The 17,068-nt window shown below is 34.2% G+C and overlaps 2 protein-coding genes across 2 annotated transcripts; one reads left to right on the top strand and one right to left on the bottom strand.

Moving 5' to 3' along the window:
• Positions 1–638: 638 nt before the first annotated feature.
• LOC115968210 (transcription factor bHLH143) lies at positions 639–4,959 on the top strand. Its single transcript, XM_031087524.1, has 4 exons — positions 639–790; positions 1,851–2,507; positions 2,644–2,807; positions 2,896–4,959. The coding sequence occupies exon 4, from the start codon at positions 2,912–2,914 to the stop codon at positions 3,983–3,985; it is 1,074 nt and encodes a 357-aa protein (XP_030943384.1). The 5' UTR covers positions 639–790; positions 1,851–2,507; positions 2,644–2,807; positions 2,896–2,911; the 3' UTR covers positions 3,986–4,959.
• A 10,397-nt stretch (positions 4,960–15,356) lies between these two features.
• LOC115966605 (putative nuclease HARBI1) lies at positions 15,357–16,619 on the bottom strand. The gene has a single exon (XM_031085808.1). The coding sequence runs from the start codon at positions 16,617–16,619 to the stop codon at positions 15,357–15,359; it is 1,263 nt and encodes a 420-aa protein (XP_030941668.1).
• Positions 16,620–17,068: the final 449 nt, after the last annotated feature.

Here is a 17,068-nt window from a genome sequence, read left to right as displayed (position 1 = left end):
GTCTATCATAAGTACTTGAATACATTGTTTTAGTTTATACATTAATCACGGGTTGATACATAAGGAGGTATAAATTTTCCCCGATTGATTGTCTATTACTTCCACTTTTAAATAAACCTATAATATTTTTTTTCATCTTAGGATGTGGTTATTAAAATTGGATTTCAATAGTAAACCAATTTTGAAAAAAGTTTATCGGAAATTAGAAAAATTTTAACAACTTTGGGCACACATCAGTAAAATACAATTTTGAAAAAAGTTTATCGGAAGTTGAAAAAATTTTGACAGCTTTGGACACACATTAATAAAATTCAATTTTGAAAAAAATTTATTGAAAATTGAAAAAATTTTGACAGTTTTTCAATTCCTAATAAAACTTTTTCAAAAATAAATTTATTAATTTATACCTTAAAAACACACATTAACCGGACGCATTAAAATTTACTACTTGTAAAGCCGCCCGCCACCGTCATCATCAACGGCAAAACAAAAGTAAATTAACCAAGGTTTAAGACCTTAACCCTTCGTATTCATCAAGGTCATTTACTGTTCAAAAACAGTAAATGCATAGTAAATAAAGGGGCAGAATTGTCATTTGGTTCTCCCTATATAGTCCTAGCGTTCCCAAACAAAACTCACCTCTTTATAGGCTCTCTCAAAGCATTTGCACTGTCTCTCACTCTTTTCTCTTCATTTCTCTCTCTCCTATTCTGATTGAAAACTTTGATACTTTTTCCATTTCAGATCAGATTCCAAAACAAGATCTTTCAGAGCTTTCTCTAATTCCACTGTAAGTTATTGAATTTGTTTTTTTTTTTTTCCTTTTTCAAATTTGTGATTTTTTTTTTTTTTAATTTTAGTTTGGTAGGGTATGTATTCCCTGTTTGGCTTCTGAGAAAAAAATGAAAAAGAAAGATTAATAATTTGAATCTCGAAAATCTGATCTATTTGATTGTGCCTGACTCAGCTGCAAGGAATTTTCTTTTACTGTTTTTTAATCAATAATTGAACTTGATATTGAAGAGCTTGGGACAATTTTCTTACAAGCTCTGAGTTTTTGTTGTGAATAGTAAGATTTTCGTACAAGTTATGAGATTTTTCAATTTTTTTTTCTTTATCTGGTTGTAAAAAAATTGAGATAGTGTTGAATTTCTTAGCAGTTAAATTTCTAACTTTCATACTTAACTTCAATCATTAGGATTTCATAAGATCATTTTCAATCTGATATATGCATATGTGTGTTGTGTGTGGGGTTTTGGTTTTGGTTTTTTTTGCTTGAAAAATGATAATTCAAATAAGCTGAGTTAAATTCAAGTCATAGTTGAGTGGAGGTCCAGGATTTCTTGGTAATCTAATAATGACAATTATGTTAGTTTATTAATATTTACACCCATTTCATTATTGGATCCAATTAGGTGAAGAGTGCAACCTGAAAATGAAAAATCTCTGAAATTTGTTTATTTCTGTGCCGAAAATTTATTCTTTTGAACTGGATTACCAAATACTTTCTGCACTGAAAGCTAGTAAAAATTGTTTCCAGATCTTGTCTTTGAAAAATGTTTATGGGATCAGTGTTAAAAGAACTACCCTTATGTTTTTTTGTTCTTAGTTTTTTCAATTATGGAAGTACTCTGGTCCGGAGAGACAAGATGGGTTTGTATGGCTTAGTTTAAAGTTATTTTTCTAAATCTCCTAACATTATCTTAGCAACTAGATGAGGCATTTGTTTTGTGTCGAGATTCTTCATTTATAACTTTGGTAATGCTTTCTCTTTATCATTTTGATAATTTTACGCATCCTTTGATCTTATAGATATATTCTTTTGCTACATATATATGTTTTTTTTCCAGGAATATCAGTTTCAAAACATAGCACCAGATTTAGCAATCGTGGATAATTCGGTATTTCAAGGAGGAGAACAGTATGCCTTGGTTGAGTTTATCGGTTGATGTGTTCCGCAAAGTTGTGCGCCTAAACTTATATTGCAGGGTTATTCTGTAAATTATTACTTAAGCGAGTCCTAATTTTTCTTTCTCTTGGCCTATTATTCTTAACTCAAATTTCCATGGGATCCAATCGATTTTTCATCGTTTCTTGTGACATGCATAGGATTAGTTGAAAAGATAGAAACAAAACCTAGCTTGAACCCAAAGCTCTTCTTATTGGTCTCTCGTCTTGTTTTTTTGTGACAAGCTCTTCGTAGAACTCAAGTACTCAAACAGAATCCCGTTCTTGTTTAATCTCATTTTGTTTGTCAATCTAGTCTGCTTTTTTGCTTAATATCTACCTTTCCCGAGTTCTTGCTCTCTGTTCTTCGGTATTTGTTTCGTGTCTCTATAGTCGTCAGATAAATCAAGTTTTTTAGTCAAGGGTTGAAAGAAGTTATGGTGTGCCAAGCAGCGAGCCAAACTAGATTTCGGGCATTAAAACATGAGAGTGGAATTGCAGGAAAACCTACAATTATAGTGAGAGTGATTGCATGCTTTCAACCATTACAGGATTGCCAGGTGAGTACAATAAACCTTTACATTTTTGCTCTCATTCCATTCTTCTTCCCCTGGATAACTGTTTCCATGATCAATTAATTAGCTTTTCATATCAAGAAGTTATTAATAATGGTGTGTTCTTATTGCTCTTTTCCAGGCTGAGTATTTCCGTCATTTGCTTAAACCTGTAACGTAGATTGATTCTGAATTTTCGTTATCAAATTCAGCTGGAATTCGTAGATTTTCATTTTCTATTCTGTGTTCCTAAAAGAAGCAGCAAGCATTTTAATATTCCAGATTAAAGCTCCAATCCTTCTCCTGGTAGGTTTCAACTGTCCAGCTGATATTGCAACTATAATGATCTTGTTTCATTTTTGAATGACTTATCTTTTTTCCTGCTCATTTTTAGGTGATTACTTACCTGGATGGTTAAGGCCAGTGAGCCTCGGCTTTATCCACAGCATCTTGCTGGGCAAGCATCTGAACTGAATTTCATGAGCACGACACTACAGCCAAGGCAACAGGAAAGTTTGCCAGCATGTGTAAATCCTGGCATTTGTGTGTCCTCTGCCCGTGTGGCATTGCCTGGGGTTGTGGTTCCTGGTATACCAGACTTGAAGACAGGACAAACAAATGAAGCTCATGGATTGCTTCAAAGTTTGCCACTTCACTTGCAGAGCTTGCTTCCTACTCCTAACCCATATCATAAAGAAAAACAATCTGTGTTATGTTATGGGCTTGATGGGAAGGCTGTGCCAAATGCAAACGCTGGGTCTTCTCCAACGAGATTCCTTATTTTTGATCAGTGTGGAAATCAAACAAGACTAATTTATAATTCTGGTTTTCCCCCTGTTCAGAATCCAACTACTGCCACTACACCAATTTGTTGTTTTAATGTGGATGAGAAAGAGCAAGTGGATGGAAGGGGTCGAATTGATCCAAGCAAGTACTTTTTGCATGAAGAGTCGGGTGAGAATAAGATGACTCGTGATGAAAGTGAGTTCCATGAGGATACAGAAGAAATTAATGCCTTGCTTTATTCTGATGACGATTGTGATGACGAGGATGATAGTGAAGATGATGAAGTAGCAAGTACAGGCCATTCTCCGAGTTATGAGAAACATGAATATGATGAATTCATAACAGAGGAAGATGCTGGTTTGGAAGGCCCAATCAAAAGGCAGAAATTGCTCAATGGTGGATACAAACAGTCATCGCCTGTTGACACTGCTAGCTCAGTAAATCTGGACAGATCTCTCGAGTATGATAGTGATGCGGAATCAGGCTATGCCATTGGCCAGAACCAAGGTGAGGAAGCAGGATCTATTTTGGGTAAAATGTGTTTTAAAAGGGATAGGGTCCGTCAGACATTGAGAATTCTTGAGAGCATAATTCCTGGTGCAGAGGGAAAGGACCCATTGCTGGTTATTGATGAAGCTATAGATTACCTGAAGATTTTGAAGCTCAAAGCCAAATCTCTAGGGGTGAGCCATCAATAGGTTGCACCATCTTGTAACATGTTCGATAAAGAGTTGAAAGAGGGTTGAAAAAGGTGGTTACCTTAGGTTTCTTGGCTTGAATAATTGATGAGTTTGAAATAAGTATAGTGGGCTTTGGTATTGTGGGGTCCTTCTTCATCTTTTCCAGAATAGCTGTTGAATATAATGGGCCAATAAAGGAAACTTGTAATGGTATGGGAATGCACTTTGGTTTGCTGGGATGAAGAAAAATGAGGCTTTTCTTTGGTTGACCAGAAATAATTATCTTTTAGCTTTTGGGGCATTAAAGATTAAAGAAAGTCACAAAGATTTGAACGCATGGGGGATGTAGTGGTGGGCTGTGCTGTAAATGAGGACCCTTTTTTCCTAATTGTTGAGAACCTCCCATGGATTAAGAGCATGCGCGTTTGGTAATTAAAGGGTCCCACTTTGAATCCATCTTTTCTTCTTGATTTTATGCATTTGTCCTCTCCCTTTACCTCTCACGCATGATGTTGGTATAAAAATTCCAAAAGCATGAAGAAAGTTGCTGGGTGTGGATGAGTGCTTGGAGAGTGTTCCATCATGTATATTTGGGGCCCTTCCTCAATCAAATCATGTACTAAAAGGTTACCTTGTTTTACATGAGGGGAGGTGAAAGTCATTGTGGTGTACATCACAGTTGTAGCTTGAGTCCATTACACGAGTTTTGTCTTTGTGAGGACTTCTTTGAGTGGATTTGGATTGTTTTCTGTTGATGCTATTATGGGTTTGTCAGTTGTGTGTTTTGAGTGTGAAAATAATTGGAGTGTGAATGTTGCAGTGATGGTGGTGGGAAATGGGGATGGAGTTATCTTGGTATGGATGGCAAGCACGGACTTTATTTTGTTACATGTTTTGTTGTGCCCATTTTCCTATGTACGTGCCCTCGTATGTAACTTCTGTAAACTTCAAAAAAACTTATGGTGTTATGTACCTCTTGAATGGAAGAGTCACTTGGGTCTTGTGAAATTAGAGAAAATTTAGGGCCCGCAACCTTTCCACAAGTAATGGAGAAAAAAAAAAAATGGTAAATCTATGTAAAAGGAAAAAAAAAAAAAAAAAAAAAGTCACAATTCATTACATGTAGTTGTAAGAAAAAGTGTGGTAAAGGTTGTGGTCTTAGAATTATTATGAAATTATTTGAGTTTTTCTAGGACAAGACGCTTGGGCACGCACTGTCACAATTAGCTGGGGTGCAATATTTAGGCATAGGTTGACCACTTAAAGCACTCTAATCACTAATTGACACCTAACAAAATTGTTTAAGTGTGGGTCCCTATAATATTTGATTATGTACAGAAAAATTGAGGCGTGACTATATCATCTCGTTACATTGCTCATAGAGGCAACCGCAACGATCTCATGGGGCCCATGATGCAAGCAAAGCTCCTTGTTGCTAGAGACTTCCGTTCTCTCTTGGCAATGGTGGTTCTAGGAATTTTTTAGGGTAGTTGTTAAGAAACTTAAATTATAAAGATATGTAAGGAAATCTTATAAATGAATTAGAAAATAAAATGTTAGTGTGGATCTATTTAGAAAAAGAAAGAGGAAATGTCAATATGAAGTCTAGACATGCATTTAAAAAAGATAAAAGAAAAGTAAAAGAATGGTAAATAAATCTAATCAAGAAAGCACAAATTATTTTGTTTACTTCTACTTGCTTGCTTCTCATGTTCTTTCATTGTTTCACTTTCTTTTGTGTTCAAGAAAGTTTTTCCTTTTTGATGCAATAGCATAATAATTCTATGTGTAGTAAAAGTCATAGATGAACTCTACATGAACTTTGTTTTAGTAAAATTGAAATTGGCACTAACTCGGAAGTTTCCCCTAGGTGTGTTTTAAAGCTAAAATTGGATTCTTCTTGTTGTAAGTATTGATGGTTGCTTTTACAAATTTGTTATTGCCTGTGTGATTTTTTTTCTTATTTTTGGGTTAAAAGGATAAAGCACATGCATTAGATAATAGAGTTAACCTGAACTCTATGGGTGGTGGTACAAGCAAGAGAATTGTCAAAGCTTAAGATAGTAGATACATTATTAGGAGGACAAACATAAGACAAAGGAGGTGGATTAGTGCCAGCCAACTTTAGCAAGATGGTCCGCAGCTTTATTTGCCTCCCTAGAGCAGTGCTGGATCTTGACTTCGTGGAAAGTTTGAAGTGAATTCCTGCATTCATTCAGAATAGAATTAAAGAGCATGTTAGAAACTGAGTTTTTTGATAGAAGCTTGACAGCTTCAAAGGCATCACACTCAATAATAAGATTTGTAATTCCTGCAGCTTTAGCCAAATCTAAGAGAGCCCAGTGATTTTCTGTTACTTTCATAAATAAAGGGTTGATTTGGACATGTTTAGGAAAATAATGAAAAAGAAAAAGAAAAAGAAAGGAAAGATGAAATGTTAGTATGAAGCCTAGACATGGATAACAAAAATAAAGAAAAAGAGAAAATAAAAAGTATATAAATATAAGCAAGAAAGCATAATGTCTCGTCTAATTTCTTACTTTTAATGTTATTTCTTTGTTTCACTTTCAATTGTGTTGGAGAATGTTTTTCTCTTCTGGCATAATTACATAATAATTATATATATAGTAGAAGTCATAGATGAGCTCCATATAAACTTTACTTTATCAATATTGAAAATGAACTTGGAAGCTTCCCTAGGTGTGTTTTGAAGCTAAAATTGGATTCTTCTTGTTGTAAATATTGATGGTTGCTTTTGCAAATTTGTTTTTGCCCGTGTGATTTTTTTTTTTTTTTGGAGAGGGGAGGGGGGGTGGGGGTTAAAAGGATAAAGCACATGCATTAGATAATAGAGTTAACTTGAACTCTGTGGGTGGGTAGTACAAGCAAGAGAATTGTCAAAGCTTAAGATAGTAGATACATTATTAGGAGGAGAAACATAAGACAAAGGAGGTGGATTAATGGCAGCCAACTTTAGCAAGATGGTCCGCAGCTTTATTTGCCTCCCTATAGCAGTGCTGGACCTTGACTTTGTGGAAAGTTTGAAGTGAATTCCTGAATTCTTCTTGTTGTAAGTATTGATGATTATTTTTGCAAATCTGTTTACATGTATGTTTTTTATTTTATATATATATATATATATATATATATTGCTTTTCATATACAATGGGTTGGTTTGGACATGTTTAGGGAAAGGAGGGGAAAATTTTGGATTAAAAAAAGCTTTAAAAAAAGAGAGCAGAGACGATGTTGCATTGTTACCAATCCAACGATCATACCTGCCTTTTGTTTGATCCTTTTTTTCAGTGGAAACGATGAAAAGTGGCCTGGTTTGGGTGTTCAGGTTTGATCATTCTCCATTTCTTTATGTTCTTCTTGTGTTCTCCATATTGTTTATTTATTTTGTCTTCCATGTGTAACATCTGTCTTACTAAGCTAATTTTGTTGGTCCCTAATATGTATTGGGTAACGATGTTAGACCTGTTTAGCTTCATCATGCTTATATCTGATATACTCTTTTTATACATGCTTACATAGTTAAATACTTATACAATAGATCCTTGTTTTATAGCTATTTGATGAAAGTACCATATCAACGATTCAATTGCAGTAATGTTGATTTCAAAACTATTATGCCCCATTTTTCATTCATCATAGACTTTTAGGTCTAGGAATCGGCATCTAAAAAAAAGGGGGTAAGACTACTAATCACCTCTTTTAAACTTACAAAAAAGTGAGAGTTTTGTACATTGACAAAACCATATATAATATAGCTTTCTTGGTAATCATTTTTAAAACCTGCAGTGCACTTTCAGCTGATTGTTAATGTCTGGGATTCCAAACAGTCAAATTGGGTTGCTAAATGACACATGAGGTGCTAATGCTTGAGACAAAATTTTCAAACAAAATATGGGCACAGAAGTGAAATTTTAGTAGTTTTATGCAAATCATATTGGTAAGTTGGGTGAATTATGGGTTTGACAATTGCGATAATGGGCAGGGTATATTGGGCCAGTGCCAAGTGGAGAGTGTTGTGTAGCCTTTTAGAAGCATGACCAATATCTTATTATAGGAAGGCCTAGAATTCTTTATGGGCTAGTGTTGTTGTTGTTGTTGTTGTTGTTGTTGTTTTTTTTTTTTTTTTTTTTTTTAATTTTTTTTTAGAGAACGAAGTTGCTTATCAAGAAGCAATTAAAATCATTCTTTAAAAAAGAAAAAAAAAAACCTATCGTTTCTTTAAAAAAAAAAAAAAATGAAATCCTATAAAAAAAACCAGTTGAAAAATAATTAGTATTAGACACTATAACTATCATTTTAAGAGAGAATATGTGTACACATGCCATGCCACAATTTATTTCAATTGTGATGTGGTGCACATTGTGATATCATATGTTGATGATGTTTGTGATTTTGAGTTAAGAAAGCATGACACATATGACCATAAATCAAATTCTAAAGATTTTTTGGTGCAATATTCATAGATTTCAGTTCGTAGAAAGGCGAATGGTATTCTAAGAATTGCTTTGAAAAACTTCTCTACAGACTGCAGTTCATTAATGTCTCCATCATAGCTAGAGAGCTTAGCCTCTTCTTTCTTGGTAGGTCCGTACCATCTTCAACAATGCCTCCAGTTGTTGCAAACCCAAACCATTACCTACTTCCCACCATTTGATAAAATTATAATCAGGTAATGGCATGAATATGTCTGCATTTTCAATGTTTAACACAAACACAAGCACAAATACACTCATGTTTTAGCCCCCAAAAAAAAAGTTAAATAAATATTCTATTAATATTCAAAGTATAAGAATAGATCTCATTTAAAGTAGTCGCTTTAGACCCCACAATACCTTGAGCCAACCTTGAGCGTGTCCAATTTTAATTTTGAGATCATTGATTATTGGGTGACTATCATATTGTTATGGAATTAGATTAATGCAAAGAACTCGGATTTCATTGCCATTTGAGAACCCCACCTCCTCCTTCTCTCCCACGCCCTATATATCTAGCCTCACCTCACACAAGGGAGAGACCTCATTTTCTCAGAAATTCCCATCATTCATTCCTAAAATCCTCTCTACTACTCTCTTATTTCCTCAGAGTCACATGTAACATCATGTGACACACATGTGAGTTGTGCATGATCATACGTACATACACAAATTCTCATCAGCCAGTTTTAGGCACCAAGGCCTAGATCCTACCGAACCCTTGAAGCCACAAACACATTCAACTAAGCCCAGCTTCAAACTTCAAACAAAAGCGAACTCCAGCTATACAGGCTTAATCCGATAATCAAATAAGACCCATTCGAATCTTAAAAACTTAAAACCCACATTGACCCAACCCAGAACATTCCAATACTACTTCATAAACTCAAGCCCAAATTTTCGAGTCCAAAGAACAAAACCACTGACCACCCAGATTCAAACTAAATTACGAAAACATCATTAAGGCCATGCAAAAATTACAAAATTGCCCAAACCTTCCTAAAATCATACATTGGTCACCCATAATGGGCAGGGTATATTGGGCCAGTGCTAAGTGGAGAGTGTTGTGTAGCATTTTAGAAGCATGGCCAATATCTTATTATAGGAAGGCCTAGAGTTCTTCATGGGCTAGTGTTTATCGAAGTTTATTTGGGGCTTTTTTTTTTTTTTAGAGAATGAAGTTGCTTATCAAGAACCAATTGAAATCCTATCAAAAAAAAAAAAAAAACCAATTGAAAAATTATTAGTATTAGACACTAGAACTATCTTTTTAAGAGAGAAAATATGTGGACACAACTTGTGCCACAATTTTTATGTGAATGACAGTTAACGGTGGAGAAAAAATGGTGGGTCTATGAGAAAGTGACTTGTAGTTTGTCATGTTAGATTTGTAACAAAAGTTGTGGCCCTAGAAAAGTAGTGTTAAGAAGGAAACTAACAATAAATATTCATTAAGCAACTTGATTTGTTGCCATCGTCATAACAGCAAGTGTTTAGGCCATTCCTCTTACCCCTTTTATAAAGTGCCATTCTTGTGTTGACATTGATGGCTACTTACCATAGCATCATCACATGCAATTATTTAAAACTACACCTCAAAAGTGCCTGCAGTAACTGGTCACCTTGAAATTTAGCTATCATCAACTCTCAAGCTCTAATAAATTCCAGATTAGAAAGGAGAAATGTAAATGAATTATATCTAAAGCCTTATATACAAGCATTAGTGTTAGGTATGTGGAGGCTTTAATCCAGGTGAGGGATTTGGCCCAAAGTGGTCATCACTTGAGTAGTTTGGTGGATTTTGGGATTGAAAGAGGACTTTGAGGCTAAATTGTGAGTTCATGTAAAAGAAAAAAACAATCAATTGCAGTTCATCACATAGGCTAGCAGTGAGAAAAAGTGTGATAAAGGTTGTGGTCCTGGAATAACTATGAGATTATTTTGAGTTCTTTTAGGACAAGACACTTGGGCACACACTTTATCACAATTTTCATAGGTTTCATCCACTAGCGGCTCCACATGGAGTTTAGGGTAGTCACAGGACTATCTTAACCTGGCAAAAATTTAATTTTTAAATATAAAATATAAAATATTTATGATTTTATTATCCTTAGAAAATATTTGTGACCACCCTAAAATTTTTTAGGGTCAACATAATTAATTTTTAGGCAAAATTTGGCAACAAATTTGATTGTAGAGTAAGGCTACAACTCCACTCAATATTTTTTTATTGGATGTGAATTATGACAAATTCATCATTGAATTACATTTTCTTTTTATATCTTCCATATTTGCAAAATTTCAAAAAGATCAAAGATCAATAGCTATGTCGTCAAACAAATCTTTATATTTTGAGTTTTTGTAGTCTAAAATTACATTAAAATTTAAGTTTATGAATCAAATAGTAAATAACATCCAATTAACATGAAATTTGATATGTGATTTAAAAACATAAAAAACATGCAATTCAACAATTAGATTTTCAAAATATGTAACTATGTTAATTTGTTTAGTGCGAGTTGTATTCTTAGGCTACAATTAAGTTTATAGTCAAACTTTGCCTTTAAATTTTGGCTCCCTCAACAATATATTAAGTCATTACAAAAAACTTTTCTCAAAAAATGAAAAAAGAAGAGTGATTACAAACAAAAAGAAAAATCCAAATAAATCTGTTATCTAACTAAAATTTTGAAAGAGATGTAACTTGTAATATTGATAATGAGACTATCATGCAAAGATTTCAAAATTAGAAAATTTGTAGAATAAAATTGTAAGACTTTATGTATTTATGTGTGTGTTTTGGTCAATATATAAAGTTATCTTTTTATTAAATTTTGGTCAATAATAACCACCATGGAAAATATTCCTGGAGCTGCCACTGGCGTCATCATTTACACATGAGTTTATCACTTAAAGCACTCTAGTCACTAATTAACAACTAAAGAAGTTTTCTAAGGTTGGGTCCCTAGGCTTTTTGATTATGTAGTACACTTGGTGTGTGTGAGAGACCGCGCCCCCGGCCCGTTTTTGTTTGGAATGTTGGGCCAAACTCACGTGAATGGGTGGAGTCGTGTTATTGCCTCTCAAAATGGAGGTTCAACTAGTTATACTTTTCCCTTTAGATTAAGAGTTTTACAATGGAGTTGCCACTTATTTAATTATTGAAAAAATAAGAAAACCATAATTGAAAAATTCCTCATTTTATTAATTTGAAATTGAATTTACATTGATCATAGGAAAATTACATGGCTTTAGTCCTAAATACAATCTAAGATAAAGTACATGGCTTTGTTTCCTAATTACAATCTTGAAATTGAAAATTACATGGATAAGCATTTGATCTACTAACCCTTGATTTAAGTTCGGAGACTATGTTACAAGGTGGGAAGGTGTTAGGCACCCACCTTGCCCGGTGAAATCGGTCTTCTAGACTATGGTGGCCAACATTCATATTACATCATCCAATATGTCAATCAATTTGTATGTTGAATTTAATGTGTGTGCATGTGATAAACCCTAATTCAATTTATTAAGCATGTCATTTGGATTGAAAAATAAACTCTAGTGAATGTGCGTGGATAGTGATAACCTAGATTCAAGGATTTGAAAGAATTACTAAACAAACATGTTTTTCATATTTTTGATGTGGATTTAAGATTAAATCTAGTGATATGCATGAACATGTGATGAACAACTAAGAACATGTGAAGAACACATAAGAACATTCAAACATATTTAAGTGAATTATCATGCTTTAATCTTAAATTCTCATCATGGCAATATAAACAAACAGTTAGGGAATGAGACTATACCTTCATACAAGATCCATATAATAGAGGAGGGGATTCTTGATGGAGGTCCTAAGGGTGGAGGAAAAGAAGAGCTAGGAGAGGGAGAGGGAGTCTCACTCAATACCTTAAATCTCAAGAAGATCAAGATATGACAAGACTACTCAACTTCACTAGAATTCAAGAGAAGAGAAGAGAGGGGAATTTTTTGTGTCATTTGGAATGAAGGAGAGGGGGGGTGGGAGTTTATATAGTAGTGGTGGAGGAAATTTGAATGGAATGCCATTTAATGAGGGTTGACAAAGAATCATGAACCTAGACCTCATTTTAGCCTTTGGGGAAATCTGGTCCATTAAATGTGGGGATTGATGAGAGTGAATAGCAAACAAAGTTCGGTTTTCCCGTAGCTACTGTAACAGCCTGTAGAGCCAACTTTAAAAAATCATATCTGCCTCAATTATGATCGGAATTGTCTCATTCTTGTGCTCAAATTGAAGCCCCGGATGTCTAGTTTCTGGAAAAATTAACCTCATTCACAGATTCAAAATATGCTGAGAGATATCGATGAAATGGTGAGTAGAGGTCATTTGTTAGAAAATGGTTTCAGCACAATTAACATTAATAGGTCCCAAATTGGCTCCCAATTAAAATTAAATGGCTCCAATCACTCCCATTTCAGATTTAATTGGTTACAAATTTACTCTAATTAAAAGATAATTGCACAAATTACTCATTGAATAATTAATGTTTAACTATCTAGTTAATTAGGTGTGTGCAACCCTACCATAAAATGTAGTCCTAATCAATCAAATTATGACATATCATCGATCTCAAATTGATTATACTTATAACCAATTGAAATCAATTGTTCATAATCACATATAGTCGGACTCAATTTGTGATAGTGCATCTTAGCCATTAAAACTTGATTTGATGATAACTTTCAATCTAATGGTCCGATTAGGGCTCATGACCAGTCGATTTGATCGTTACAACATCAAGATCATTTTGGTAAAATGAGATTAAGGATCTAATGACCAGAATCAAGATGCATATTTCGAATGTGAAATTATCTTTTTACCCTCCATGTGAGGTTAAATATAGGTTGCAGAATAGGGTGTCAACAGTGTGTTATATATTCCTCTTACATTTAAGAAGGGTTCTATACTTCTATTAGTGATGACTATATATGAGATTCATATTTATATGATAGGAACGTATATTTATGTGATAGGAATGTATTGTATATTGGGTATGAAGAGGTTCTCATGAGTAGCCTCTAAGAGGTTCTCGAGTGTGATTTTCTATTACTTTCATAAATAGTGGATTGATTTGGACATGTTTAGGAAAATAAAAAGAAAAATAAAAAGAGAGGAAAGATAAGAGGTTAATATGAAGTCTAAACATGGATAACAAAAATAAAGGAAAAGAGAAAAAAACGTATATTTAATGTTTTTCTGACATCACTGTATTCATTAATTTACCCTATTATGCCGTATTGGTATGATGAATGAATCTTTGAAAGTTCGTGATTCAGTGAAGACTGAAGAGAGATTGAGGCCGTTGATTTGGTGAAGACTGGAGATTAGAGAAAGAGAGAGCGTCAGAGATTGTGTCTGTTTGGATTGGGATATGAGATTGAGATATCTAATGAAATTGATCTCTAATTGTGACCGTTGGATTGTGTTATCAGCTTTGATTTTAATGATTGATTTGTAATTTGGTACCTTTGCTCTAAATCACTGATACGATTTTTTTCTGTACTACTGTGCTAGAGTCTACTAATATGACTTGACTCAAAGGAGTTTTTAGAGTATAATTGTAACCGTAGAATTTGAATCTTGATTTGGTTTAACAGTTGGATTTGAAATTGGGAATTTGTGATAAAAATGATGTTCAGATTGGTTTCCTCCCTTACCCAATAACCGAAGCACAAGGCATGTGACTTAAATGATGTGAGTGGAGGACTCGCATTTGGTACAACATTTATATTATATATATATATTGATTATTTATTGATTGTTTTAATCTTTCTCTAAAAAATCTAGGCTCTTCCATCTGTAGATTCTCAGGTACTGTTATTAAGAAAAAAGAAAAAAAAGAAAAGATCCTACCAATGACATCTCTAATAGTTACGGATAGCAGTAGTAGAGAAAGCATCTCAGCTCAAAGAAGAATAGCTTTTAATGTTAGCAAGTTGAAAGTACAACTAAAGGCCTCAGAAGGGATGTCACTTCGCATCCATCTTCAGATTCTCAAGCACTGTTATTAAGAAAAAAGAAAAAAAAGAAAAGACCCTACCAATGACACCTCTAATAGTTACAAATAGCAGTAGAGGAAGCATATCAGCTCAAAGAAGAATAGCTTTTAATGTTAGCAAGTTGAAAGTACAACTAAAGGCCTTAGAGCATCCACAGCAGTGGAGCTAAAAATTTAGCTTTTTAGCTCCACCAAAAGTTACTTTATTTATTTTACCTACATACATGCTGCAGCAGTGGATCTATTTTAACTTTTCACACAATAAAATAATATAAATATCACAATAAAATAATATATCCATTACAATAAAATAATATATCTACTACAATAAAATAATATATCTTATACAATAAACAACAACCACAACCACCTTCAACCGCCACCGCCGTCGCCGTTGCCACCGCCGCTGCCGCCGCCGCCACCATCGCCGACGACTTTTTTTCCACCGCCGTCGTCGCCGTCACTGCCACCGCCACCGACGACTCTTTTTCCGCCGCCGCCGCCGCATGATAGCAAATAATCGTCTAGTGTTATATTTTTTTTTTAACCTCAAATTATACTCGTACATTTTTTTTTTTACTAAAACAATTTTTCAATTATCATGATAACGTATTATCATCTCAATTATCCGGAAGCAACCTTGGAACAATGTGAACTATGAAATGAAGGAACTTTATAATGTAGTCCATAGATTTATAAGAAAACATATAAAATAAAATACATATTATAGCAAGAACAATGTAGTCCATAGATTTGCTCACATACATAACTCAAACCAAATTACAATAAAACTCACACACTTGCACAAGTTCGACCGACTCATATTAAACCCACATACAAAAAAGAAAGTTCCTACGACTCGCCTTGCAATTGCCATAAATGTTCGATAAGGTCCGACTGGAGTTGAAAATGAATTTCTCGGTCTCTAATGCGTCCGTGCCTCTCAATGTATGACAAAAATTCATCACTTTGTTCACGTAACATTTGCAGAGGAGGATTATCCACTCCATCATTTTGTTCATAATCCAAATCTACCACTTCATTATCATCCCGCTCATCTTCTCGCTCATCTTCAACAATCATATTATGGAGAATTATGCACGCTTTCATGATCTTTTTGAGTGTTTCAAGATGAAAAGATCGTGCAGGTCCACGGACAATTGCGAAACGTGCTTGAAGCACTCCAAATGCACGCTCAACATCCTTCCTATACGCCTCTTGGGCTGCTGCAAATAATTTATACTTATGTCCTTGTAGAGCTGGGATTGTTTTCACAAATCTTGCCCACTTTGGATATATACCATCAATAAGGTAATATCCCATAGTGTAGTCATGACCATTAATTGAGTAATGTATTGTAGGAGCACGTCCTTCAGCAAATTCATTAAATACATGAGATCGCTCTAACACATTAATATCATTATTTGACCCAGGTAATTCAAAAAATGCATGCCATATCCAAAGATCATATGATGCTACTGCCTCCAAAATAATAGTAGGCACACGAATATGACCACAATATTGACCTTTCCATGCAGATGGATAATTTTTCCACTTCCAATGCATGCAATCAATTGAACCTAACATACCTGGAAAACCTCGACGTTCGCCGTGAGCTAACAGTTTAGCAATGTCTTCATTGTTTGGCTTTCTCAAGTATTCTTCAGAGAAAACATCAATTACCGCAGTAATAAAATTTTTCAAACTTTTTAATGCAGTAGTTTCTCCAATCCGTACATATTCATCTACCAAATCACCCGATACTCCATACGCAAACATTCTAAGTGCAGCAGTTATCTTTTGTAGTGAAGATAAACCAAGTTTTTTGGCACTATTTCTTTTTTGGACAAAATAAGATTCATGAGCTTCAACTTGAGATTGAATATGAAGAAAAAGAGAACGTTTCATCCGAAATCTCCTACGAAATAAAGCGGGTGGATATATTGGTGTGAGAGCAAAATAATCAAGAAAAAGCCTTTCATGCCCTACCAAATGATTACATTGAATAGAACGACGACGACGCTTAGGTTGTGATGCTTCCATAACAAGTTCTTCGATTATCTCATCTTCATCTGAGTCATCAAGAAGGAACTTGCGAAACAAAAAGTGATTCATGGATGCAACCTTCAAGACAATTGAAAATCAATTATTACTATAGATGCAAGATTAAAATTAAGTGACATAAACCACATTAAAATGAATATAACTAATTCATGCACAAATCACAACACAAACACATACATCTAAAAATAAAAAAACTTGGAAATACTATGAATGCTCATTGTTCATAGATTTATTCTAAGACCTGTCATCTCAAAACCAAGCATATGATATTAGGAATGTTCAATGAATAGAAATAATTGGATGAAAGACATTCATAGTGGCTGTACCAAGCATATGATACTAGGCACTTATGGTGGCTGTAATACTCATAGTTGATCAAATAATAGTTTCATTGAATCAAAGAATTATATCAATGCCTATCACAAGATCAAATAGAACTTAACAAAAGATAAAAAAGATTGCACTTCAAAGTCTTTGCTAGATTGCACTTCAAGTCACAA

This window comes from Quercus lobata, chromosome 11, assembly GCF_001633185.2.
Source record: "Quercus lobata isolate SW786 chromosome 11, ValleyOak3.0 Primary Assembly, whole genome shotgun sequence".
Lineage (NCBI taxonomy): Eukaryota > Viridiplantae > Streptophyta > Magnoliopsida > Fagales > Fagaceae > Quercus > Quercus lobata.
Note: the sequence above shows the minus strand (reverse complement) of the source record. Positions and strands in the feature narration are given on the sequence as shown.

Excerpts from the sequence above, each read along its gene's own strand:
- LOC115968210 (XM_031087524.1), top strand. The coding sequence starts at position 2,912 with ATGGTTAAGGCCAGTGAGCCTCGGCTTTATCCACAGCATCTTGCTGGG.
- LOC115966605 (XM_031085808.1), bottom strand. The coding sequence starts at position 16,619 with ATGAATCACTTTTTGTTTCGCAAGTTCCTTCTTGATGACTCAGATGAA.